General features: G+C 38.4%; 2 protein-coding genes across 7 annotated transcripts; one reads left to right on the top strand and one right to left on the bottom strand.

Annotated features, from left to right (window-relative positions):
• Positions 1–1,459: 1,459 nt before the first annotated feature.
• Positions 1,460–18,177, bottom strand: Tyw5 (tRNA-yW synthesizing protein 5). Of its 5 annotated transcripts, XM_034497500.2 has the most exons (9): positions 17,908–18,177; positions 13,544–13,679; positions 11,100–11,169; positions 8,342–8,386; positions 7,979–8,003; positions 7,663–7,800; positions 5,591–5,678; positions 4,770–4,886; positions 1,460–1,964 (listed from the first exon to the last, which is right to left on the bottom strand). In XM_034497500.2, exons 1-9 carry the CDS (start codon positions 17,983–17,985, stop codon positions 1,714–1,716), a joined length of 948 nt encoding a protein of 315 aa, XP_034353391.1. In that variant the 5' UTR covers positions 17,986–18,177; the 3' UTR covers positions 1,460–1,713. The 5 variants fall into 5 exon arrangements, with proteins under 5 accessions (XP_034353391.1, XP_076788009.1, XP_034353387.1 ...); XM_076931894.1 differs by lacking the exon at positions 7,979–8,003 and having other exon boundaries at positions 13,525–13,679; positions 17,791–18,177; XM_034497496.2 differs by lacking the exon at positions 7,979–8,003 and having other exon boundaries at positions 13,525–13,679.
• A 23-nt stretch (positions 18,178–18,200) lies between these two features.
• Positions 18,201–25,463, top strand: Maip1 (matrix AAA peptidase interacting protein 1). Of its 2 annotated transcripts, none has more exons than XM_076931896.1 (5): positions 18,201–18,750; positions 21,020–21,091; positions 21,455–21,581; positions 22,937–23,084; positions 24,591–25,298. In XM_076931896.1, the coding sequence occupies exons 1-5, from the start codon at positions 18,301–18,303 to the stop codon at positions 24,607–24,609; spliced, it is 816 nt and encodes a 271-aa protein (XP_076788011.1). In that variant the 5' UTR covers positions 18,201–18,300; the 3' UTR covers positions 24,610–25,298. The 2 variants fall into 2 exon arrangements, with proteins under 2 accessions (XP_076788011.1, XP_034353392.1); XM_034497501.2 differs by having other exon boundaries at positions 18,204–18,750; positions 25,217–25,463.
• Positions 25,464–27,005: the final 1,542 nt, after the last annotated feature.

Below are 27,005 nucleotides of genomic sequence, written 5' to 3'. Positions count from 1 at the left end.
TTTGAGAAAAAATACAGAGTAACTAGCACCACACATATGTACTTTTCCTTAAGTGGCTTTTGTAGTGTTGTATCAGTTATATTTTCAAGATTTGGTTCCAATTTTAACTTTTCTACGTGACCCTTCCCTTTAGTGCTGGGGTCTGAACGCAGTTATCCATGTTCTACCACTGTGCTTTACCACTGTGTTCCCAGCCCTCTATGTAACTCTGGATTTATTCAAAGCTAACTAAATACTGTATGAACTAAGGACTTTCAACTTTTTCCTGAGAGAAAAATCATTAAATAAGTTCTGTGTTCAGGCTAAGAAGTAAAGATTTAAAATAATCTGGTAATTTAACCTTATTTATCTCAGTAATCTCAGTTTATCTTCCAAAGAAAGATGCCTAGGAAAAGTCAAATTTTTTTATATACTTTTCCTTTCTTGTCTATTACCATTTCCTTTGAATCCGTGAAATTAGTTCAACTCTAAACAGTGAATGATTACTATCTTCAAGAGTAAATACTTCCTCTGCAATGTATTAAATTGAGAGCCTTAGATTACTTTTGATGGACACACATTCAGTAAGGTCAGTTGTTCAACTGAGTGAATTAGTTACGGGGAACATGTACATGCACAGCTCACTGTCTTCAAAAATTACATTAGTGGGATTTCTCATCTAAAAAAAAAAAAAACGAGTATTTGAAAAACGAGAACTACGGGCTGGTGAGGTGGCTCAGTGGTGAAGAGCAGTCAGTGCTCTTCTGGAGGTCCTGAGTTCAAATCCCAGCAACCACATGGCGGCTCACAACCATCTGTAATGAAATCTGATGCCCTCTTCTGAGGTGCCTGAAGACAGCTACAGTGTACTTACATATACTAAAATAAAATAAATAAATAAATAAATGAAAAATGAGAACTACTACAGAAGTATTTGAAGGAAAAACATCAGGAAAGGCTGGCAGCAAGTGAGATTTCTTTCAGATAAATCCCAGAACTCATGATCTATCACACTATCAAAACTACTTATTCTCAGTCCTGATAATTCAAAGCAGCCAGTAAGTTTTCTTAAATATCTAAACTTAATCATTCTGTTGTCTTAATACACTTCTTGTACCTCAAGGAAGAGCAGCCCACTCCAATGTGTAATAATAGCATGTGATAACAACAGACTCACTGATGGACAGGGGGAAGGCATTTCAAAGCATTAAGGCTAAGGGAATTCTGGAAAGCTGCTTCATGTAAGACCGTGCCTGTGGATTCCAGCCAGACTCCTCCACTGCATACAAATGAAGACACACAAGGCCCCAGCTGCTACTGGCAATCATCCCATGACCACGAGGGTAGCTAGACCTAGGATAATGCCAATCCTGTGGTTGAAAGACAGTAGGGTGGGGGATGGGGTGAACAAGGTTTTGGTAGTATCACTAAATCACTGGAAAAAACAAAGAAGGCCACTCCATCAGTAGACTTTATGTAGTGTGGTTCAATAGATTTTTTTTTTATTAACTCCAAATTTTACTTATTTACATCTTAGAGCTAAAGAATTGTCCTACTAAATACCCTCAGTTACCAAGTAGAAATCAGATATGCATCTCCTTTTATACTATAAATCTCAAACTTATGTTTCCTATTTTAAAAAGCGTCTTTAAATTTTAAATGTTATAGTTTTCAAATACTTGAGCTGCTTTCCATTTATTTTTAAAATTTTATTCCATTTAGTTCATTTTTTATTCAGTTCTTGCTGTAGGCTTTGTCTTGAATACGTAAGACCATTTGGCGCGCATAGAAGTCCCTGTATTCCTCTGGTAATTCAGCCAGTGTTTTCAAAGCTCTGTCCAAAATCTGCACTGCTCTGGCTGCTGCTACAGGATCTTTGTTGCCATAGGTATCTGTTGTATCATAGCATTCCGATGGAAGGTGCTTCCAGAAGACATTCACCCCCACTCCAAACTCTTCAGAAACTACATTATGGAACCATAAAGCTGCAGAAGTTTTGTTTTAAAAAAAAAAAAAAGTTAAAAATAAAACCTACAGTTTAAAAAACAAACGTCAGTGAACTATCACGAGTTGCACAAAACCAGTCTGTAGCACGCTCCCGTGGCTCGCATGCTCCCTGCTTCCGTCACTCACTTATCTGCCAGCTAGCTCAGCATCAGGAGCACAGCCCTTGTTCTCAACGCCTGAGAATTGTTTTCCCATCTAGCTTGAAGGACATAATAAAGTCGTACTTGCTTTGAGACTCTCAGCTTCAGGGCAGTCTTTTGTGTTCCGTGTTTACACTTCCTGATTTACACAACCACATCAGAGCATGGAGCATTTTGTAGATAGACATTTTAATTATTTAAAGACTATGCCTTGTCCTTTGGGACTCGATACAGTACTCGGTCTCAAATACTTCCTGTTCCGGGGCAGTTTGATTCCTAACGTGGGCAGCATGCACTGTTGCTTCATTTTTACATTTCTAAGGTACTTAGGTCCATCCTCTATTTTTTTCAGCTCCTTTACTATAATTATGAAAAACTACAGCAAATGTAGTGGTGACAAAGAGGAAACTTGATCCCATTATTGAGCTATTTTGTCATTTTCACTAGAAAGTTTACTGTTTTCAACTAACATTTTCAAAATGGAAGTGCTAGAAAAATATGAAAGACCACCTCAGTGTAGCAGACGGGATGCTAATCATGCCAGGAAATGTTTTAGTCCCGTGAAAGGAGGGTTTAAACGGCAAAGGCATACCTTCTAAGAGTGCTCATGGAAAAACAATACTTTTATTTATAAAAGTAATCTTACAACACTTTCAGTTTTAATTATAAGGTCTTTCAGAATCTTCTTTCACTTGTCAATATAACGGAACAAGCTAAAATTCTGATAATTAAATCTAAAAGTGGGAATCTTGGTTTTATATTAAAATATATGCAAATATTTAACCTACAAAAACCAAATGCAGAATAAGAGAAAACTACATAGCTCTAATCATGTTCTAAAGATATAAAAACCAAAACTTTAATTTACAAAATGGCAGTAGACTTAAGACAATGCTGTGGTTGCTGAAGAGTCCAGTGGTCAGCCAGTGCAGCAGTCATGAGTCACTGTATGGCACGTGCTGCTCTCTGAGGATTATAAAACTTAGCGAGAACATGGCTCCTTATGCTCAAGGAATTACAATCTAACCAAGTATGTCACCTGATTTTTTACTGTTTACAAATATTTCAAAAGTTAATTCTACCACTGAATAAAGGTATCAATAGTTTAGGACTACAAATATATTAATTACAGCAAATAGAATTACACAAGTGAAATTGGCCAATAAACCCCATTACTTTTGGTCTTTATAATCTTCAAATCTCATCTCTATCCTGTACCAAAAGTTCTATTGTTTCTTGTAATCTCTTTTCCAAGGCAAAGAATTTTTTATCTAGAGCTTTGTCTTTTGAGAAGACATAGTATATCAAAAAAATAAATATAGCAATACTGATAAATAATAAAGTGTTCCCTAAGGCTGAAGACCAGATGCTCCAACGTTTTGAAATAAGGAACTGTCTAGATGTTCAGTGGTCTATTTAAATTGGCTGAGTTTTAGAAGCCACGCTTTGTGCTTCCCATATCTTTAATTAACTAGTCATCCTGGATTTCTGATGGGGTTGAAGATTTATAATCTCACAGCCAACCCAGGCTATTTACTTTGAGAAGATGACTTTCAGATGCTATTCATTTTGAAGACAGGACATAAGCCAGGTTCAGAACTAAGTTTTTTAATTGAGAGAGATGGCAAAGGTTCTATTTAATTAACAAAAATGATGGACTGGGTGTTAGGTTTATTTTGTACTTTAACAATCACAACATGGTAATATAGTTAGTGTTCAATTAATATGTGAAAAGAAAAAAAAATTTTTTTTTATTATTGGACAAAAAGGGGGAAATGTGGTGGATAGTCCCTAGCCTCTTGTTGTCATGGTAACTCCACTCCTGGGAGGGGCTGCGAAGGAGGAGTGAATCTTGTAAACCTTCTGTCCAATCAAATTTGTTAAATAAAGGCTATAGCCAATGATTGGGCAGTAGAAGAGGAGTGGGAGGAGCCAGAGGCAGAAAAAAGGAGGAAGACCAGGGAGCCGTTGGAGGGAGAAGCAGCGGAGTTGGCAGTTGGTCGAAGCAGAGGGCAGTTGGTGGAGAGAGAGAAGACGAAGAAGACCTTGACCTAGGAAACCGCAAGTTGTTAAGAGCTCTCATAACCGGGGAATAGTGTAGTTTAATGGTAAATCTGCCCAATCTAGGCATGCAGCATTCATTTGATATTTATTGACTTGTGTCTTTTCTTCTATGGACTACCAATGGGCGAGAGATTTACCGCAACAAATGTGTATTTATTGAACATAGAAACTATACAGGAAAAAATTTCAGATGTTGATATTATAATATTTAATAAAACCCCATAATCTTTTAAAAATGATAACTTTTTTTACCATTCTAAAATGTCCATATACTTTAGAAATAAAATAGTTTTTAAGAAAACAACCAGGTACAATCTTTTCTCAGATACAATGGTATTCATGTTTTTAGTGAAGTAACTCACAATACTACCTTAACAAGTTATGGATTGCTTTATGACAGGAATACATTTTGAGAACACATCATGTAGTTATGTGAATACCACAGATGGAGTGAGCTACTACATCCCTACACTAATGGTACGACGCCCTGTTGCTAAGAGGTATAAACTTGTATAAGTTTACTGTTCTGAAGAACATAGGCAGCTGGGATATCTAGACACGAAGGTTTAGAATCCTTACCAGGAATGAACAGGACATCACCAGCTTCAAGGAAGCACTCATACCTCCTTGCCTTAGGAAAGAGTGGGTATTTATCCAGGTCTGGGCTGTCGATATTCAGCACTTCTGATTTAGAACCTGAAGCCCCCAAGAGAGATCATGGTTGAACCAAGTCCACATTTTAGAAAGCAATCACAAATATAAACTTGAAACTTAGTTCTTTTCAATTACTATATTCATACTGAGAGACTAACTATTTTTCTGGAACCTAAGATAATTTTCAATGACCATTCTTTAAATATGACAACTGACATCCATCATCTATGCAATGCTATAAGATAATCTGAAAACTCTGTGTGTGTGTGTGTGTGTGTGTGTGTGTGTGTGTGTGTGTGTGTGTGTATTTGTTTGTTTGTTTGGGTTTTTTTGTTTTTGAGACAGCTTCTCACATATCTCAGGCTGGCCTTGAACTATATGCAGCTGAGCAAGGACTGGTCTTAAACTTCTGATCCTCTGGTTTGGTTTGGGTTTTTTTGGTTTTGTTTGTTTGTTTGTTTTTGTTTTTTTGACACAGGGTTTCTCTGTGTAGCCAGGGCTGACTTGGAATTCACTCTGTAGCCCAGCCTACCTAGAAATCCACTAGCTTCAGCCTCCTCAGTGCTGGGATTTAGGGAGTGTGCCACTACACCTGGCCTTGAAAACGCCTTCTTTATACTGCCTATCCATCACTATACACACAATGGAAAATACAGTACATTTAGGAAGAAGTATCCTACAACATAGAATTCCTATATTATTTAAAAATAACTGAATAAATTCTAGAAGCATAAATTAAACCATACCTGATAAATATAAATATTGTGCATCCCGAGGATTGAACAGTGTAATTCGCTTCTTTCCTGTCACTTGTATTAAAAAGTTATCCATTACCTAAAGATCAATAAGGAGATGTGTAAGCAGTATCTAAAATTCAATTCAATGACATTCTAAATAGCTCACTTCAAACCCTATTCTTTCTTTTTGGGGGGATGGGGGCGGATGGGGGGCGGGTTGCACAGGATCTTACTATGTCCCCCACACTGACCTTCTGATCCTCAGGCCTCAGCTCTGAGCAGCTGAGATCACATATCTGAGTTAATACATGTTACTTAAACCCTATTCCTTTTGTGAGACTTGACTTACACAGAACTCTTACAGTTATAGTTCAAACCAAAGGAAAAAAAAAATTTATTCCATACACAAGTGTCTTTACTGAAGACATTCTTTCCCATGTTAAGAAACATGGAAAGGACCAGTGAATTAGGAAAACAGGAAGTGGAAATACAGTGTTAAGTACACCTAAGGCTGCCTTTGGTTAATGTTTACCTTATTAAGTTGTTGAGGAATACCTTGGGTCAAATAGAAAGCACTAATACAGCTACTGTTAAACACTGCATATACATCACCCACAGCATGGTCACGAAAACTGTGATTATGAGACTATTTGTAGAGGACTACACAATCAGGCAAATTTCCATAGTATGCTTCTCAATGAATCGCTGTTAACTTTCCCTGGGTATATAAAGGGTACCCTCTCTTGGTGCAGATTGTGCAAATGTTAAAAGGCAGAGGCACATGACTCAGTTGAAGAATTAAGACATACACTGAGTGAGCGATCATCCCTGGATTGTTACTACTGACAATCTTCTTTTAGAACTAACCCTTCACTAGCAAACCTTAACTCTGTAATTATAACTTTTCTTCCTCTGACTTCTTCTTAAGAAAAGCATTCTATTCTATTGTAATTCAATGTCAAATGAAATACTTAAAACATAATCTATGAAGCTAAAAATGTATGAAGCACATCATTTTCTCACCAATCATTCCAATACAACTTTGAAAATATGCTAAGATTTCATGTCTGTCTCATCTAATTATAGAGTTACTATGTTGCAATCCCCTGGAAGTTTTGGGATATACTAGAAAATCCATATACATGACATCACAGTTTGGCGTGTTGTCACACACCTAGATTCCTGCCAGTTGGGAGGCAAAGAAAGAAAGGTCTAAGGTCAAGGCCAGCCAGGGGTTCAAAACAAGAGTCCCATTTCAAAACACCAAAAGGCTCTGGAAAAGTACTGGTTACTGCATTAGATTCTTGTTTCTCCGGCTGCCAACACCAAACTGTACACAACACCATTTAAATTTTGCTTGTTATGTTTACATGTATATTTCATCAAATAAAACCATAACAACACAGAATCAAGATCAAAGACTGCACATCCTGCTCATATACAAATCAATAAACAAACGATATTCTTAAAGGATATATCCTAAGACCTCCAGATACCTTTAATTCTTTTTTTTTTTTCTTTTTTTTTTTTGGTTTTTCGAAACAGGGTTTCTCTGTGTAGCCCTGGCTGTCCTGGAACTCACTCTGTAGACCAGGCTGGCCTCGAACTCAGAAATCCACCTGCCTCTGCCTCTGCCTCTGCCTCCCAAGTGCTGGGATTAAAGGCGTGAGCCACTACCGCCCGCCTACCTCTAATTCTTATTCTTGCAAATCCTTCCCTATAAGCTCTACCTTTCCCCTGTATAGTATGACTTGGACAGCCAGTCAACTGTTTCATTAAGACACTTTCTATCATACTGCTTTGCCTTTCTACATTTCCCCCATACTAACCCCAGAGACCCCTTTTCACAGGCCAAAACCATAACTCCCTTTTCCCCCTGGTTTGTTATGTCTGTGATGATGCAAGAACTAGGCTTTGCTCTCAGCCGATTCCACATTACTCCTGCCCTCTTACTCTCACAGCTTCGCCTTTCAGCCCATGAGACTGAAGAGATCTACACACTAGCCAAGTCAAACCATGAACATTAGACCTGTAAGAGCAATAGACTTCTGAACGTTTACATTTCTTATTTTGTAACATACATCATAGTGAGTCCAGAGTTGCAATCCAGGTGAACTAATTCGAAAAACACTGGAAAAGAACTGCTCCTCTCTGAAGAACATTGGAAACGTAATATCTCCTCCTAATGATGGAAACTGCTGTCTGATGTCTGCAACATCCTGAATTGACAGACATACAAAAGTACTTAGATTAGAATCTGGAAAGAATTTCGTAATAAACACACACAGGCTTGAGGATCACTGAGTCGCTCAGACATCAAATAGTGAGGACAAAGAGGCAGTCTTCATCCCGGGCTTTAAAGCCGATGATGGGAAAAGCACAGTAGCAATGCCCAACCTTCCAAGTGAGGGAGTTCTTCCTACTTTCAGCAAGACTCATATATTTTTTTCTTAATAATTTGGCTCCGAATAAACATAAAGGCTCATCTAATGAATCTCTAGTAGTTTTAGGTAAGTATGTCATCAGTGGAGCTTTAGCAATAAGGATTCTTGCTGTGTGTAAATTAGATGATTCTAAGATTCCGTAATTCTGAGTAAATAATCAACTTTTAAACATTTCTCATTCAGGGGCACAGATCATCAAAAGAAACTGATGACAGTGACATAGATTATATGTCCAACAATAATATAAAATTTAGAGTGATAATGTGAAAATGCTCACTGACATTTTAAGTGACTGCTTCAAATCCACAATTCTTACCTTCCTCGGGTCGTCTCCAAGTGACCGTAAGTAGTATTTCTCATCCTTAAACATCCCAAAGAAAAATACCATCAGCATTCATTAAAAAAAATAAAAAGAAATAAGAAGGGAGTGAATCTTATAATATGATTTGGTTAAATCATATCAAAAGTTCAATTACCTTACCCTTTCTACTGATGCTCCCTGGTGGCCACAAAAAGAAATGTATGCTGCTCAAAACTGGATCCACAAAACAGTAAATAAAACAATTCTAAAGGCAATATAAGCATGCCTGAAGCTCCTGGGTAACGTATACTTCAACTCACATGGTTTTAACACTTGGTAAATAAAATGAGTTCAACAATAAACTTGATACAATACAAAATGAGGTAAATAATAACCTCACCCTTTAGCACATTAAAAAACCAGGACTGTGTTTATCCCCAATCACCTGCATTCTTGCACCAAGACCTTCTGAAGAGTCAGCTCATGCATGACTCAGAAATGATGCAAGTAGTTTCAAAAGTTATCATTTACACTTCTGACTACCTGAGTAGCTAAACAAGAGAATGGGTTATAAAATAGTCACTGTGGGGCTAAGTCCGAAGTTCCCAGCACCCGTGGCACCCTGATTCTATTACTAGCACCACAAACAACAAAACCACCCCTGCTATGTCATTTCCTTGGAGACGTAGAACTGAGATCAAGCAGTTCAAGTATAGGCACAATCCAATGGAAGAATTCTGCCTTCCAAGAAACCAATACAGACTGCTATAACATAAACTTCAAGTTATATCTCACTGAACTTTATAAATCTACAATTATAAATTAACAATTTAGCTGTTTTCATATTTTAGTGCCACAATGAAATCATTCTTGATATAAGCTTCAAAGTATATTCTTCAAAATTTGAATTGTGATTTAGCAGAGATGTATTGCTCAGTTCTCCATCAAGAAGGAGCTCTTGCTTATTTGAAAAGAATGCATTTAATTTGGGGCTGCTAGCTATCGATTTCTTCATGTTCACCTCAGCATGTGACCCCAGATTACACTGTCCACATATGGTAGACCCAAGCAATAATCAAAGATGGTGAGAGGTCTAGAAGCTGCCACATATGCAGGACTCCTCTGATGAATAGTCTCTGCTCAGGGTTCACAGGGAACTGGCAGACTGGCAGCTCTGTACAGTTGTGTCTGATGGCTCCCCACCACACACCCCAAGTCCTCTCCAGCTTCCTCTTCCTTCCTCTCACAGGCATTACTCCCTGATGCTCTGAGTCCAATCTTAGTGTCAACTTTCCTTAGAACTTAACTGAGAATCCATGTAAATCTGTTCATGTACACTCCAAAATTTTTAAATGTAACCTTTTAGTTCGTCTGATTCTTTTATGACAAATTTCATGGCAATTTAAATCTATGCCATTCATTAGCTTTTGATGAGAAAACAAATCCTTAAAAGCAATGAATATCCACATGCAAAGAATGGCACAGTACTGAGGAACAACTAAGGAAGGCTGGTTTAAGAGACATTCTAATCCTGGCTAGGCTGGAAGAACAGCCCTTGTGTTTCTTCTCAAGATGGCTGTCTACCTTGTTTTCTGAGACAGCTCATCAATTTGGCTATGCAGGTAGGTCAGTGGGCTCCAGGATCCTCTTGTCTCTCATGAGGATTTAGTCCCCAGCACTAAAATTATTATAAGTATATGCCAGGATGCCCAGCATTTTTACATACGTGCTGGGATCGAACCTACATCCTCATGCTTATTGTGCAAATAGTTTACCAACTAAGGTGTCACTTCAACTCTAACATAACTTAAAACTGTACTTACATGTAAGCATTAATTAATGCCCTAATCAAGATATTTAAATATATAATTACTCAGAACTACACTATAATGTAAAATCCTGCTTTAATCTTGAACAAATGTTACACAGATAAAAGAAACTACTCGTAACTATCAAATGTGGAAATTATAACGTAAGATATGAAAAGAAAAGTTTTCTATTAACATTTGAACTCTTTCAGAGGAAATAGGATTAATGATTAATAATTGATGGGTAGTTTCTGTGTCAGGCACACTGATAAGCATACATTATTTTATTTGCTTAGGCCTTACAAAAACCTTATGAAATAAGTAGTTTTTAGTCTTCACGTAGAGATAAGTACAGTTAAGAAAAAATAATTTGGCCAAGGTTTGAGAGCTAATAAATAGCAGAGCTACAGTTTGTAGAATAGCCAACCTAAGTTTAAGAATGGCTATGCATTGGGAGGCAGAGGCAGGTAGATCGCTGAGTTCGAGGCCAGCCTCGTCTACAGAGTGAGTTCCAGGATAGTCAGAGAAACCCTGTCTCAAAAAACAACAAACAAACAACACAAAGAATGGCTATCAGGAATTAGAACTCTGAGATATCATTATTTTTAATCGTTTGTAGAAAGCAACCTACTGGTCCTTTACAAAGAAGTCCATTGAGGGATGGCTCAATAGATAAAGTGCTTGCTGTGTATACAAGAGGCTAGTTCAATACCCAGCACCAATGTGAAAACAGCCTTATGTGGTAGTGTGTAATTATAATTCTGGTACTGGGGACAAAGATGGGAGATTCACTGGAGCCTACTGATTAGCTAACCTTCCAGATTCCTAAAGGCTTTTCCTCATAAGAAATAAGGGAGAGAGTGATTGAGGATGATACCTGATACCAACCTCTGGCCTCCACACACATGCATACACACATAAAACCCATGGCTTTGGTGATTTCGTAAAAAAAAAAAAAAAATTACCTCTGAAATGAAGAATTCTTTATGTGTTTCTTCAGCTGCTCTCTGGACCAACTTGTTAAAAGGTAAAGTTCTGAAAGAAACATAACAGAATCCTTAGATGTAAAAATAACACACTAACTAGTAATTCATTCACTATGCATGCAGTACTGATATAGTTGAGCATCACATGCTTTGAAAACTGCAGGTTTTAATATAATCCATGTGGATGGAATCCTGAGTATTCAAACCTCATTTAGCAGTATATAAATTTGACCTGTTATCTGAATTTTTAGCCTTAAAGATTTTAAATTTATGGTACAGATGGATCTTCAAAGGTCACTGTCCTTCTGTTCAAGTTACTGAGAGAGATGCTTCCACAGCATCAGGTTACTTTGAAACTCCACAAACTAGAGCTGCAGAGAAGGCTCAGTGTTTGAGAGCTCTGCTGCTCTTGAGGACCATGTGTGTTCAGTTCCCAACTCGGATACATGGCTCACAACCATCTGTAACTCCCATCTCAGATTTTCCAATGCCCTCTTCTGGCCTTGGGCACCAGACATACATGCAGTGTACTTACTGCGGTGCACATACATACATGCACATACATACATGCAGTGTACTTACTGCGGTGCACATACATACATGCACATACATACATGCAGTATACTTACTGCGGTGCACAGACATACATGAAAGCAACTCATCCACGTAAAATCTAAGTTTACAATTAAAGTAACACAGATTTGGGGGCTCTGAGTGGCCCATATCTTCAAGTGTAAGGGCAAACAAATTTAAATGGGACAAGCTACTAGTCTCACATGAGTAGCGAGATTACTAGGGAAGACATTGCTGCCCCTCACTCCTGCTCTACCTTCCATGTTACAGCTTCTAGAGAAAATGGTTAGACATTTAAGAAACGATGTTTGTTTCTAGTATACCATACTTTTCAAGTTAGAGGGTTATTTTTGCTCCAGTTGTCCTAGAACTTTCCAGAACTAAAAGCACTTTCCAGATGTAGTTTAGCAGCAGAAGGCTTCCTAGCTATCACCAGACTCTGGCTTCTAACCCTATTACCAATTAATTAATTGATTAATTTTTTAAAAATTGCAAAACCATTTCTCAATCATGAAGACAGTACTATATCAATAGCAAGACAAAGAAATCTTCAAAAGTTTGTCCTCCAGTCCCCCACTGAAAATCTGTCAGTCTCATTACCAAGTAGGTGTAATGGGGATACAAGGTAGAAAAGCCATTTTGTGGTTTGCATATGCTTGGCCCTCTACTTTTTTTTCCTTGCACTAAAATAATTGTTCATGTTCCCAGTAGCTCTAGTGAAAGGCTTTGAAGAAGCTGGAATCGAATCTATTTCATTATGTATGTATTTGAAAATCAAGTTTTGAAAAGTTTAAGACATAAGAAAACATCAAACCCATTCAGGATAAAGTTTCAATACCCACTTGTTACCGCATTAGACTATAAAAAATAAGTAATATTAACCAAGACTGAAGACCACTCATCACTCCAGTACTTTCTTCTACTTTCTTGATTAAATTTAAAGTGCCAAGTTCTTACCCTTAGAAAAACTTATGGCAATTAAATTCAATCTGTGGCCTGCGAAGTATCCCAGAACTACAGTGGTGGCTACTCACTCAGCTGCTGAGAAGTGCTGTGGCAACTACCACACAGGCTTGGAAAGTGGAACGGCCTGGACGGAAACCATTCAGCTCATCTCTAACCTGAAATCCTCTGTGAATAACAGGGTCTTTTCAATAGATTTCATTTACTGGGAACTGTATATGCTTAGAATGTGAACATTGTTTTTTTAAACTAACATTTTTAATGAACTGCATGGGAATAAATAGCACATTACATATACAAGGTGACCTTAAGGCTTTCAAGCTTAGACCTTCAGCAGCTGATTTACTCATCAAAGATGACACAGTATCAAACAAGCATGAAAGATGTTATCAGCATGCAAGGTCATTTCATCAGAAGATTCAGCATGGGTTTTAAATGCTACTAAACTAAAGAAAGTGTATACCAAATACAGGCAGCCCTCTGCTTTTTGAGAGGAAGAAAAAAATAACAGGCTTTAAGAAAACTTCCTGTGCTGGGTAATGGCAGCAGAAATGGGTCAGTAAAGACTGAGCGAACATAGAGCACAACTTCAGAAGCAACCTAACTCCAAGAATAGAAATTCTCTGTTCCCCGACTCCACAGAACACAGGGTGCACCCTATATTTAAAAAATAAACCTGTGGAAAATGTCTCTGTACAATTATATAAACTCAGAATTCTTGTCTTTTAAACCACTCATTAAAAAGGAGTAAGCTATTCCATGATTACATAAACTAGACTAAAGATGAAATGCAGTATGGTCTTTATATAATGATGTAAAACTATTTTTGAAGATTTGAAAAGTTATTTGTAACCTCAGAAGAAAATACCTATAGACAAAGTTCTTACTGATGAAGTCCATCTGTGCAACTGGAGCAACGTGAACCTTCACTTCTTTCGTCCCTCCAGTGTGACTCAGGTAATCCACTGTCCATGTGCTTGTACAAGAGCCTAGGTCAAGTCCTTCCAACACAAGAGGCTTTCTCTGTAAGGAAGATGAAAAACACAGCAACTGTGAAAACCAGCGCTCCATCAAATGCTGCCTTGGTATCAGAGTGTGGTTTTCATCTCAGCCTAAGATGTCCAACTTAATCTAATAGTTTGTACTATTACTAAACTATATAGATGACCTACATCAGACAGCTAGAACAAACTTAAGAACTGGAAAACATAACAGCCTCATCAAGAGATAAATTCAAATACTAAGGTATTTTCAAATTATTTATGGAAAAAATATAAATTTTATCTTATTTTTATAACTTTTAATTTTGATATCATTTCAAGTTTCTAAGAAATGCAAGAACATAAGTATCTTCATGGCCTCTCTACTTGACTCACCAACTTTCCAATATGCACTCCATTTGTGTTACCACTTGCTCACAAACTCAGTGTATAAAGACAGACATGTTATTAACCCTGATTTTTCTGGACTATCTCAAAGTTAAATTGTTAACATCATGTCTTCTCATCTCCAAGACTTAAGTATATCTTCTGAAAACAAGGCTATTCTCTTATGGAGCAATTATCAAAGTTGCATTTCATACTGACATATTATATAACGTACCATGTGCATCTGAATTTCACTAATTATCCCAATAATTTTCTTTTGAGTTCTTTCCCTGACCCAGAATTCAGGCTGAGATGCCACATCAGATTTAGTGAGCACAGCTCTTTCCAACTGGAATGGCTCATCAGCTTTCTTTGTCTTCTATGTCCTAATATATTTGAGCACACAGGCCAATTATTTTGTTGAATGCCCTTGGATTAGGGTTTATCTAGTTCTTCATGATTAGATCGAGTAAGGACTGCTCCACAGAAGGAATGGTGTAGAACTCCCAGGGCACATCAGGTGGCACTCACTCTCTCTGCCTCCAGCGTTACTGGTATAATTTTAATGGTCAAATTATTACAGATTTAACCAGAAGGTTGTGTTGGTTGGTTTTGTTTGATTGTTTGTGACTTAATTTTAAAACTAAATATTTCCTTACTTTATAGCAAAATAAGATGACCCAGTTATCTTTTTTATTTTCACAGTCCAGCCTTGCAATTCATCATTTAAGAAAACTCTGGTTTCTTTTCCCTGGAAACTTTCCTTTTGACATTTTAATGTATGTGTATAATGTGTTTTTATTATATTCATCTACCCTACAGGAGCTATTTTAGTGCTATATCATAACTTCTGCCTTCTCAGTATTAAAAGCAAAAGACATGTAAGGGTATATGCAAAATCTAGATATGCAATTACATACTTATCTCTAACCATATATGTACTATATGTACATATACATAAATGGAATGCATTATGAGTAATATATATAGCAAGGCTAAAGCTAGTCTTTGTATCTTTGCAATTTTTTTGTTCAACAGTAAAAAACTTATTTCCCACCATCAATATTTAATCATCTGCAAAATTCTAGAATTTCCAGAAAACACTCTCAGAACTGCTAGATCACCAGGCTACAAAACACAAGTCTAATTAAAACTGTTTTCAGTCCTTTTTACCTTTAGACTGAAGACACATAATTAAAGTATTGTTTTAAAAGTAACTTAGGTAACTTTTCCATTCTCCACAACTTCTGATAGGTTTGCTTGATGTTTATTTTTTTACTTTAGGGTTGTTTTAAAATCATTTCTCACTTCTCTTGAATTCTGCTTGTTTTGTTTGAGACAGTCTCACTATATAGCTCTGGCTAGCCTTGAACTCACTATGTAGACAAGGTTGGCCACAAAATCACAGAAATCCAACTGCTTCTTCCTGCCCCCCTCTTTGTTTTTCTTGTATTATTTAGATTGTACAATATTAATCTGATTCCCCCAAGGCCATAATCATACTACATTCTCCCAGCTCACACCCACTCAGCCTCAGAACTATGTTTTCTTTTTACAAGTTTAGAATATATACTTTAAAATTTATTGCTAACAGTTACCACATTCTTTTTTATAGCTTATATATCAAAGAATGAGCAGTAATTTATCTAATTACACTTCCATGTATAGTTTACTTCTAATAATTACTAGTATAATAGAATACTGTATTGTCATATATTTCAAGAAACATCTGCAAAGTAAACTCTTAAATATGAAATTGCTGTAAACCCAGTGGGACATGTGTGTGTGCGCGCGCACACACACACACACACACACGGAAGTAGGAGAGAGGTTTGTTGACAAGAGTTGCAACAGGAAGGGCAGGGATGAAAGTGAGTGATGGGAGTGTTAAATGAGCAAAATTCATTATTTTCATGTATGAAACTGTCAATGAATTAAAAATTGCTTGGTTATAAAGTAAACATGTAGTTTGTAAGCTGTACCAAGAGTTAAATCACCTGGTATAAACCAGTTGACTGCTATTTCAATACACCCTTACCAAGGGCAATTATCAAAGCTTCTTAATCTTGGGCAATATATGTGGTTAAGAATTAGTATCTTGCTGGGCAGTGGTGGCTCACGCCTTTAATCCTACCACTTGGGAGGCAGAGGCAGGTGGATTTCTGAGTTCGAGGCCAGCCTGGTCTACAGAGTGAGTTCCAGTACAGCCAGGGCTACACAGAGAAACCCTGTCTCAAAAAACCAAAAGAATTAGTACCTCAGTGCAGGAGTAAATGATGTGACTACTGATGAAAAACCACTGTGTCTTCCTATTGATTTGTTTTGTTCTATTTCCAACAGACTTACTAAAACGGAGGTGAGGCAGAAAGGGAAAATTAAGGAATGGAAAGGTCCTCGCCCTGCAGTCTCAAGTCTCTCACCAGACTTCAGAGAGGTAAGAATTCAGCACTAGTCAGGATGTAAGGGAGCAAGCCTTTAATCCCAGAACTCCAGAAGCAGAGGAAGGTAGATCTCTGAGTTTGAGACCAGCCTGATCTACAGAGTACCAGAATAAGTAGGGCTACACAGAGAAACCCTGTCTCAAAAAATAAAAATAATAATTCCAGCACAATTAAAAAAATTTTGCTGGGAGGTTGCCTACACAGAGATAATATTTATCTTTATAAATATTATAATAGCAACAAATCATGTCCAAGGCCAAAGTGTATGTGACTGGGTATGGCTTATCCCCTTTCCTGTAAGCCGGTTATCTATTTTAGGAGTCTCATGAGCAAGACTAAAGCTCCACTAACAGTAAAAGACTTGTCTTTTTAAATTTTTTGTTTTTGGTTTTGTTTCTTGTTTGTTTGTTTGTTTTTAAGACAAGATTTCTCCGTGAAGGCCTGGCTGTCCTGGGACTTGCTCTGTAGACAAGGTTGGCCTGGAATCCACAGATCTGCTTGCCTCTGCCTCCTGAATGTTGGGATTAAAAACAGGTGCCACCACCACCCTGCAAAAAGACAGGTCTTAACCTCCTTGTGCAACGTTAGTGAACCATGGTTTTACCTGATCAAACTACAATAGCCCAAAGCATCTCTCTATTGAAGCATGAACTTCAAACCTCTTAATAAATTTAAATTCCACTTTATATTGACTCGATTAGAAATTCTTCTAGGGTTGTCAGGAATCCTCTCTTCTCAAAGGAACACTTCAGGCCACTCCAGCAGCTATATCTACAGATCCCACCCTACTAACATGCTACTAACATGCTTAGAGACTTTCCCTTTGGAATATTCGCGAGAATCCTTACTTTGTTATTCTGAAGCTTGGATATTCTTGAAAAGTCCTGTGAGCAAACTTAATTTCTCTTTTAAAAAAAATCTAACTACTTTCTGCTACTTTTTTTCTTTAAAAAACTAAAGGACTTGTTAAGCCTTAATTATGATCCAGGGTTAAGCCAAAGAATGACCTGTACCAGAGGAAACGTACGGGAAGATTCCCATTGGTTTCCCTGTTGTAATTCTTCGTTAGACTGAAATACTGAGCTTCAAAAATCTAGTATCTCAAAATAGTCAGGAGCTGTTAGGACTAAGAGAAGGGCGAGGGACCCTGTGAGGCCAGAAAAGCCACGCGTCTCATTCTAAGTCTCCCGCCAAGGCCGACCTCTCAGTGAGCTTTGGTAAAATGCTTCATGCCACGCAGCTTTCTCGGGTCCTCCTGCTCCAGGATGGGGTTTTCTCCGGGGCTTTTAATTCCCGAGCAGGTTTACAGGTTCCTTCTGCTCTCACCCCTGGCAGCAAGCCGCCGTCTCTTTCCCCCGAAAATCTCTGGGTTACAGGAGAGCAGATGGGCAGCCAGAAGGTTCCAGGATGTCTCCCCTGTCTTCCTGCGGCGGGCCTCCTCACCTGTGGGTAAAGATGCTCCATGAACTGCTCCCGTGAGACGCCCCGAAGCCGGGGTACCGGAAGACGCTGCTCAGCCATGGTGGCTCGAGTTAGTTTTCACAGACCTGGGAATTTGGACGAGTTCGTCCACGGGTGATTTCCCCCCGTAAACACCACCCCGGAAGAAAAGGTCCGCGAAGGTGACTGATTCCAGAGGGAAGCTGGTTCGAAGCGTGCGGCTGGGAGCAGGAGGGCCTCGGCCTGGGCAGTGCTTACACAGCTGAGATGGGAGGACTCACCAGAGGTGGCAGCAGCTAGGCGGACTTGGCTCCACTTCTCCAACACCGGAGAGCTGGTTTCCTTCCGGCCTGCTTTCGGTACTGCACAGGCATGCAGAGGTGAAAGGTCACAAACATGGCGCTGGCCGCCCGTCACCTACCTCTGCCCCTGCTTTCTCGGCCGATGTCAGGACGGGCCACTCGACTCCGGACTCTCGGTACCACCGAGGTGAGCTTGACGCTGACTGAATTTTGCTGCCTGTGCCGCCGTCGCCTGGGCTCAAGCGCGGCTCCGATCCCTCGCTGCACTTGGCCCTGGGCAAGACCGGCGTTGCGTCCCTGGGGGCCCCGAAGGCCCTTTCTCGGCCGGGCAGAACATCCTTCAGGCCTCGCTTCTTTACCCGCTAGTCCCAGCCGCAGCTATAGCACCGAGGAGCAGCCGCAGCAACGTCAGAGAACCAGGATGATCATTCTGGGATTTTCCAATCCCATCAACTGGGTCCGGACTCGAATTTACGCCTTCCTTATCTGGGCCTATTTCGACAAAGAGTTCAGCATCGCTGAGTTCTCTGAAGGGGCGAAGCAGGTTTGTTCGCTTCCCTAACTGACCTCTCTGCCTCGTACATTCAGCGCTTACGTGCTCAAGTGTCAAGGATAAGAGTTTGCTGAGGCGACTGGCCTGCTAAGTGTCCACTGATGATTCCTACCTCAGACTTTGCCCATCATGACCTTTCTGAAGGTCTGAAGTGATGTTGCCTTACAATGGTCACTTTGAGTCCCGAGATCATTTACAGAGATTGTGTGTACATGCCTTTCTTTCTAGAATGGAAGGCTATTTTAATTTTCCTTTCAGTTTTCTTAGTTTGTCAGTTTCTAGCATTTCAGAACTGTTGATTAATACAAAGGTAGAAGTCATAGTTTAATCCCCAGTTCATACTGGAATAGACCATCAGCATAATAATTTAACAATATTGACTATATGTTGGTATTTGTAGTTTATTCCTGACTTCAGTTTTCCCCCAGTTCCTAGCCATTTATACGCAACTCATGTAGTTGTAAGCGAGCTTTTTAACTTCATGTACTCTGGGTCAGTATTAAGTCCTGTTTCCTTGCATCACTCTTGGCTAATACATGTTTTTACAAAAATAAAAGCAAGCAAGCTTGAGTGATAATGCCTACCTCAGTATCATGATGAAAGTGTGAATTTGCTAGTCTGTGTTCTCTGTGTCAGTTGTCCACAGAGAGGTAAATTGGTGTGATCCTACTTACTCTGCAGTGCCCGTGTGTGAGTCTGCTTCACTACCCATACATAACCCATACATGGAAATCATCGTACAACATCAAATTGAAAGGGCCTCTTGTCCAATTTAGACATGATAAACCCAAGTTTTAGAAAGGTTAAACTTAGTGTGCTTGTAACCACACTGTCCAAAAAGTAGTCTTGGTGCTGGAGAGATGGCTCAATGGCTAAAGAACATCTTTCAGAGATACTAAGTTCGATTTCTAGCACCCACAAGGTATCTTATAATTAACTCTACTTTGAGAGGATCTTACCAGGGTAGCCTTATTATGATTCATTATTACATTTTAGGGCAATTTGCTCAGATGAGCTCGACCACACAAACTAGAGATGACGTTTCTGCATGATGGTTATAGTGTTTATTGTCCAGATTATCACTCATGCTGCATGTGAGAACTTACCAAACATGCAAGATCCCTGACCCTGCGTGTCTCTGTAGTGTTCAGGGAGACCTTGAATCCATTTGGATATGTGCCTGTTCTCAAAAGTCATCTACATTGGATTGTAGTAGTTTGCTAGGGCTATTATAGAGGGGGTCTCAGACTTAACAGCTTAAACAGAAGTATTCCAATTTATAGAGATGAGAAGCTTTGCTCAGGGCCACTACATTTGTTTATGTCTGACATCTCTACACATTTCCTCCTGTCATAAAGGTACCAATGATACACTAACCACCTGGTTTTTAAAGTCACTTCTTTAAAGGTATTGTCTCCAAATAGTATCACATCCCAGGGTCTTAGAGTTTAGGTCTTCAACATGAGCATGGCAGAGAGACAGTTTAACTAGTAATAATTTGCAGAGTTCTCTGTCTCACATGCTCTCTTTTCTCCAGCCAGTATTCAGGTTTCAGCTGCTTCCTTTAGGGAGTCCTCTGTGGTCCTCCAAGATTAGATGGTTCTCTGTGTCCTTCTTATATCTTATATTCTTGAAGTTGTTGGCTAACTTGTCTTCTCTCAGCCAGCTTGAAGCTCCTGAAATACAAGTGGGATCTGAGTATACCAGCTTTTTTCTCATGGTTGGATGTGGAGAATTGTGGTTTCTCTTCCCTCTCCTTAAAATAAGACATCATACCTCAGGTTGAAATTCACTGTCTTAGATTATAAACTATTTCTGTTTTCTCCCACTTTATTAAACCAAATATATATTTTAGAGAGGGTCTGTCTATAATCCAGACTTCAAATACAATCTAGACTCTAGAGTGTCTTACTTTCTAATTGCTGTCTGTAAATGATTAAGAGGTATATCATCATTTTAAAATACAAGGCAATTTTACTGAGGTATCTACTGTATATGCCACATACTGTCATTTCCCAAGACCTAGAAATAGATTCATAATTTGTAGTCAGCTCATTTGCAACTGTGTATGCGGCCAAGCCATCTGAGAAAAGTCAATCAACTTAAAAGCAGTCATGTCCGACATTATTGTAATAGTTTTTGCTATCACGTTTACCATAAAGCAGTTTTTGCTACACTAACCATTTAACTATGAATGCTGTATGCTATTTTATGTGATGTTTTGAAATAACTGTCATCTTTACACTCCTATTTTTTCAAGGCTTTTGCTTATGTATCCAAGCTGCTGTCACAGTGTAAATTTGATCTATTGGAAGAACTTGTAGCCAAAGAGGTAAAGTGTTCTTCTTTTAATTTAAAAAGTCTATGATTCTTGCAACAGAATGATACATGCATTGGTTTCACTTCTGCTTTCAGAGAGTGTCTGTCCTTAATGGTACTTTGGGTCATAAAATTTGGAATGACTCCTGCCACTTAACAGCACAGATAGGCAAATGTTGTGCTTTCCAGTTGTTCTTATGTGTAATGTTTTATTAGGAGTTACCTAGTTGAATAACTAGACACCTTTCAGTTTCATTTCCAAGGATGAGTAGGTAAAGTATTTTAAAAATAAGTCTTGAAAAATTCCAAAATAAGTATCACTTTTTAAAAATACTTTAAAAACTGAATGAATAAACTGCTTCTTTTCCCAACTCAGGTGCTGCAGGTATTAAAAGAAAAGGTTACTTCATTGTCTGATAACCATAAGAATGCACTTGCTGCAGACATAGATGATATTGTCTACACATCAACAGGCGACATCTCCATTTACTATGATGAGAAAGGTAACGGTGGCCGAGGCAACTTTACATGACCAACAATTTTTCAAATAAACCAAAACTGTGAGTAGCACAGGACAAAGGGCTTCTGTCTCTGAGCAAATGTCCATAGCCTTTCAAAGCCTGTGTCGCTTGGCTAGTTTGCAAACCAACCCAGTATACATAATAAATAAAAATACGAATTTGAAAAGGAAGAAAAATTACCATATTGTGTTTACTGACTAAAGACCAAACTGAAAGAGTTGATGCCTGGTAGTAGATTCTAGCTAGATCTCTACAGCAGGAAAATCCAGGATCCGGTGTGGAGGCTCAGGCCTTTAATTCCAGCAGAAGCAGTATGATCTCTGAGTTCAAGACCATCTAGGATTACATAGAGAGACCCTATCTTGAAAAAATGAAGAGAAATCCTTACAGATGTTGATGAAAATGGTTTGTTTAAAACAGGCTCCTCCCATGTCTTATATAAAAATATTAATGTTTCAGATTTTCTAAAGTGTAGGAAACGTGAGCTTTTTACATTTCTAGCTGTGTGTTACTTGGAAGGAATAAAGTATAAAGGAAGCCAAGATAAAAGTACCAGATAAAGACACATAAGAACAAGGATTCTGAAACTCCAGGTGGAATTAGGTAGTAATGGTAAGGTTGAAGTTACCTTGGAGGTTATATAGTTCTTTCCCTTTTCCAGTGCATGAATCTTCCAGTAGCACACCCGAAAGTTCATTGATTAATCATACCATCTACAGATTTTTGTATATACAAGGTGGGCACACAAGAGAAATAGCCTCTGCTTATATCCTTAAGGCAGTGACAGTAGAGGACGTGTAATAGATAATTTCACATGCAAGTTAATTTGAAATATTTGGAAAGGTGTCTTGGGTGATAACTTCTTCTTCACTAACATTTCAATTCTGTCTTCGCACCATGGTTATTAACTGAGTTACACATACATTATGAGACTTAAGGCGCAGCAGAGTAAGTTAGGGTAGAAGAACAAAGGCCTTCCTTTGGGACAATTAAAGTAGGGGCAAAAATGTAGATATGGCTTCTTTCTTCACCAGGTATTTGCCTTAAGATTGCTTTAATTTTAGAAAATGATATAAGCTGAGAATAATCATGTGGTAGACTCAGTAAAGAATATGTTCAACACAATAGTAATTGGATACTGAGTTGCAAAGCAGGCAGAAGCCTAAAAGAATTTTCCGTAAAGAAAACAGCATCAATTCATTTATTTTAAGTTACATGGGAGTTTGCAGAAAGACTCCTGGTCTGCAGCACCTTACTGTTTATGATTTCATTCTGGATGTGTGGCTGATAGATTGTTCTGATTTTGTGTGTATGTGTCTGTGTGTTTTCTCTCTAAGGAAGGAAGTTCGTTAACATCCTGATGTGCTTTTGGTATCTGACTAGTGCCAACATCCCCAGTGAGTCCTTAAGTGGAGCCAATGTGTTCCAGGTGAAGCTGGGGGATCAGAGTGTGGAAACTAAACAGCTGCTCAGTGCAAGTTATGAGTAAGTGTGATTCCATTTCCTCTCCTTCATCCAGGAAATAGAAGGTGGTATTAAAGAGGGGAAACTAAAGAGAGCTTTTTAAGAAGAACAGAATTGAAATTTGACAGGCTATTTATGAAGAAAAAAGTCATAAAGATACACTGAATAAGAAATAGGATTGTTAAAATTTAAAAGTGGTAGTACTTCTGCTGGGCACGGTGATGACTTAGACTTTTCATCCTAGCCTCAGGAGGGAGAAACAGGCAGATCTCTTTGATTCCAAAGCCAGTCTCATCTACACAGTGAGTTCCAGGCCAGCCAGGCAACATAGCAATACTGTGTTTCAAAGGGGAAAACAAAACCAAACCCATAGTCAACAGCTTCAAACAGTTGTTGCTTTTGCCTGTGGTTCGCTGCTTTATGAGTTATGGAAATTCAGCTCCATGGCTTCCTCTGCCTTACCTGGCATCAAGTGAGGGTCTCGGACAGAAGGATTCATCCCCACAGTGGCTTCATCTGTCATGTGACATCTTGGCCCTCTGTGGCATCTCTTTCTCTAGGACTTTTACAGCTTGGCTCACAGCCTTAGTTTAACTTGTGACACCATTTGCCTAGTACTGGATGCTAAGAACTTGGAAAGTGATGGGCGCATAAAGAGAGCTAAAGCAATGTTCTTTTGCTGTCAGAATTCTCACAGGACTGTACAGTTTACAGGGCATGTAAACATACCTTAGTCTCTTATTTTGAAGAACAATAAATACCAAGGTCACATTGCAGATGTGTGTATGGGTGAAACATAAGGTGCCTCCATCTTTGAAATTTCCCACTGCCATAGTTGTCATAAGTCTTACTCATTCACAGGACATTTATCTATAACCTTTCATATACTAAACACTCCAGTCAGCTGCAGAATTGAAGGGAAACTGCCTGCTCTTAAAGAGATTTAAAAAAGAGATTTTATTTTTGTAATTTTGGAAAGGTGAGCAGCTAAATAAAACAAGTCAGTGGAGACACTCTTAGAGAAGAGAATACTACTGTCATTTGCCAACCATATGTGCACATTTGCTTTAAAGTAATAAAACAAATGGCGGATGTGTCCTAAGGAGAGAGTGTCTTCTGTTTCACTGAATAGCAACGTTCCTGAGTTCATTGTTTTCACCTGTGTAAAGATTTCTCGTTCGTGAGCTGGGGGGTCTTTTTGTTTATTTTGAGACAGGGTCTCCCTGTATCCCTGACTAGTTCACACCTTACTCTGTAAACCAGGCTGATCTACAACTAACAGAGATTGTTAGTTGTCTCTGACCGCCCGTCTCCTGAATGTTGGGATTAAAGTAGTAGGCCATGGTGCCTGGCCTGAGGAATGTGTTCTTGTTTTTATGCTTTGATTAAAATTAAACAAAATTTTCTCTAGATACTAAATACTTAATCAATTTAAATATATTAGTTGCCTCTTTTAAAATATCTTTAGAATTAAGATCTATATCATCAGTACTAAATTTTGTCTTTTAATATTCCTCATACAACCAGGGTGGTTCAAAACTACTGAGAGGAAGGGCTGGGGAGATGGTTCAGAAGATCCAAGTTCAGTTCCCAAGTCCATAACCACCTGTAATCCAGCTTCAGGGAGAGTTAATGTCTCTGACCTCTGTGACCCACTTCTGCGCACACATATACACACAAACAATTAAAAATAAAATCTTTTTTAAAAACCAGTATTCTAAAGATTGATTTGATATATATGAACTGAGCCAAATTCCATTATTTTTCACTAAATTGGTAACAGTGTGATTTGTTAAACAGAGTTTCCTATATGCTGGTTTATATATTTAAAGTGCTTTTATATTACCAGAGTTCATTTATTTCTGCTCATATTAGACATGTGCTTTGTAAATATTAATAACGAGCCAAATTTCTTCAGGGGCTATTGGTGTTGAATATAGATCAGACTATTAAAAGTGCTGGAGTTAAGAATGTACTTTAGTATTTCTGGTATTGCTCTGATGAAATTAGAAGAGTAAACATTTTAATTTTGACTTACCATTAACCGTTGAATTAGCTTCTTGTTAATACTGCTTTTAATTCATGCTTGCCACTTATAGTTATCTGAGAATATTTGAGTTGATGGAATATCACGATATTTATGTTTTTCCTAGATTTCAGAGGGAATTTACACAAGGAGTAAAGCCCGACTGGACTATTGCACGGATCGAACACTCAAAGTTACTAGAATAATCTTTCTTGGAAAAAATCAGGGCATGAACTCTTAATAATTGCTGTGAAAAAACTAAGGAAGACAGGTTCTGGATGATTTGACTTTAACTTAATTAAGTCTGTGGATTACTTTTGTATTATTTGCAAATAGTCAGTATATTGACCTAATACAATAAAGCATTTTCCACAGATTGCTAGTGTTCTTTAAAGGTCAAAGTAAAACACAAAACTAAAGCACCATATTGGTGTCATGTTTAACATCATTCTAATGCTACATATGTATATATGTCAAACACAAAACTACAGCACCACATTGGTATCATGCTTAGTGTCATTCAAGTGGTATATATGTACTCTGACACAGTCTAGTTTTATAGGCGTGTGTTATTGAAACTACTATATATCTCTAAATTAATGATCCAAGTTTCTGTAAGATTTCTCTTACAAGCCACTGAGCCTAGCATGTTTTGATCACTATCCAGATAAGAACTGGATAGAACCATAGCGGCTTAACCTCTGTAGGACAGCCATGTTTGTTTACTGTTCACAACATCGAAGAAATGGAGCCAGCCTAGATGTCCATCAGCAAGCACTGGAATACATGAAGTGTGGCACATATACACAGTGGGGGTTTATTCAGCTGTAGGGAAAAATGAAATCATGACATGAAGAAAATGAATGACCTGGAGATCATTCTGCTAGGTGAAATGAGTCAGACGCAGACAGCAGTCGCATGGCTTATATTGTGGAGTCTAGACTTCAGTTCATGTGCGTGGGGAAGGCCATGAGAGTAGAACAGATAGTAAATGAGGAACAGAGGAGATTTTAGGGAAGGAGGGTAATAGAGCACATGTGCTGTGGAATGGAAAGGTGTAAGTTGGGAGAAGAGCTGGGGAGGGCACAGAGGGCAGTGGGAGACACATGAGAATGACGAAAGTACAATGCTGTGTTCGTGTGACATGCCTAATGAAACTCAGTACTTGGTATGATAAGACGCTGATTTTAAAAAGGGAACTTGAATCATAGGAAAGCACAGGAATCAGAAATAGAACTCCATGAAGACAGTCTTACATGCTTGGATTTGAACTCCTACAAGTTGGATCAGGAAGACAAAAACTATGTTAAGGGCTAAAGGTTTTTCTGAGTGATGAAAACTATAAACCAGAACTAAGAAATTCAACAAGCGAGATCATTTATTTTTGAGGGTATAATGTAATTGTACCATTTCTCACTTCCCTCTCCTCCCTCTGAACTCTCCCATATACCCCTCCTCGCTCTCTTTCAAATTCAGGGCCTGGTTTTCACTGATTGCTGTTACATGCAGTCTGTAAATGTTTTGTGTATGTTTTCAGGACTGACCATTAGACAAACCAATTGGTGTGCCCTTCTCCAGGGAAGACTTTGTGCAACTCAGCATTTCCTACTGGCCTGTACACTCTTGTGTAGAGCATAGTACATTTTTTAAAAAATCTCATATGGAGTATCATAATGAAATTAATTGGAAACTAGGCAGTATTGCAAAAACATCTAGAATGCAGGATCTGTGAGTGAAGAATGGATAGTTCATGCACAGAAACCAAGGAAAGGTTAATATATACTTCTTTTCCCAAATTTCAAGTGGGAAGATATTGGGTAACATCTTTAAACATTGACATAGAGTACTACCTTTTTAGAAAAATAAATGTGACAGAAGGCTGTCAGAAACTATAAACAGATTGTTACTAATAGGTA

This window comes from Arvicanthis niloticus, chromosome 3, assembly GCF_011762505.2.
Source record: "Arvicanthis niloticus isolate mArvNil1 chromosome 3, mArvNil1.pat.X, whole genome shotgun sequence".
NCBI lineage: Eukaryota > Metazoa > Chordata > Mammalia > Rodentia > Muridae > Arvicanthis > Arvicanthis niloticus.
Note: the sequence above shows the minus strand (reverse complement) of the source record. Positions and strands in the feature narration are given on the sequence as shown.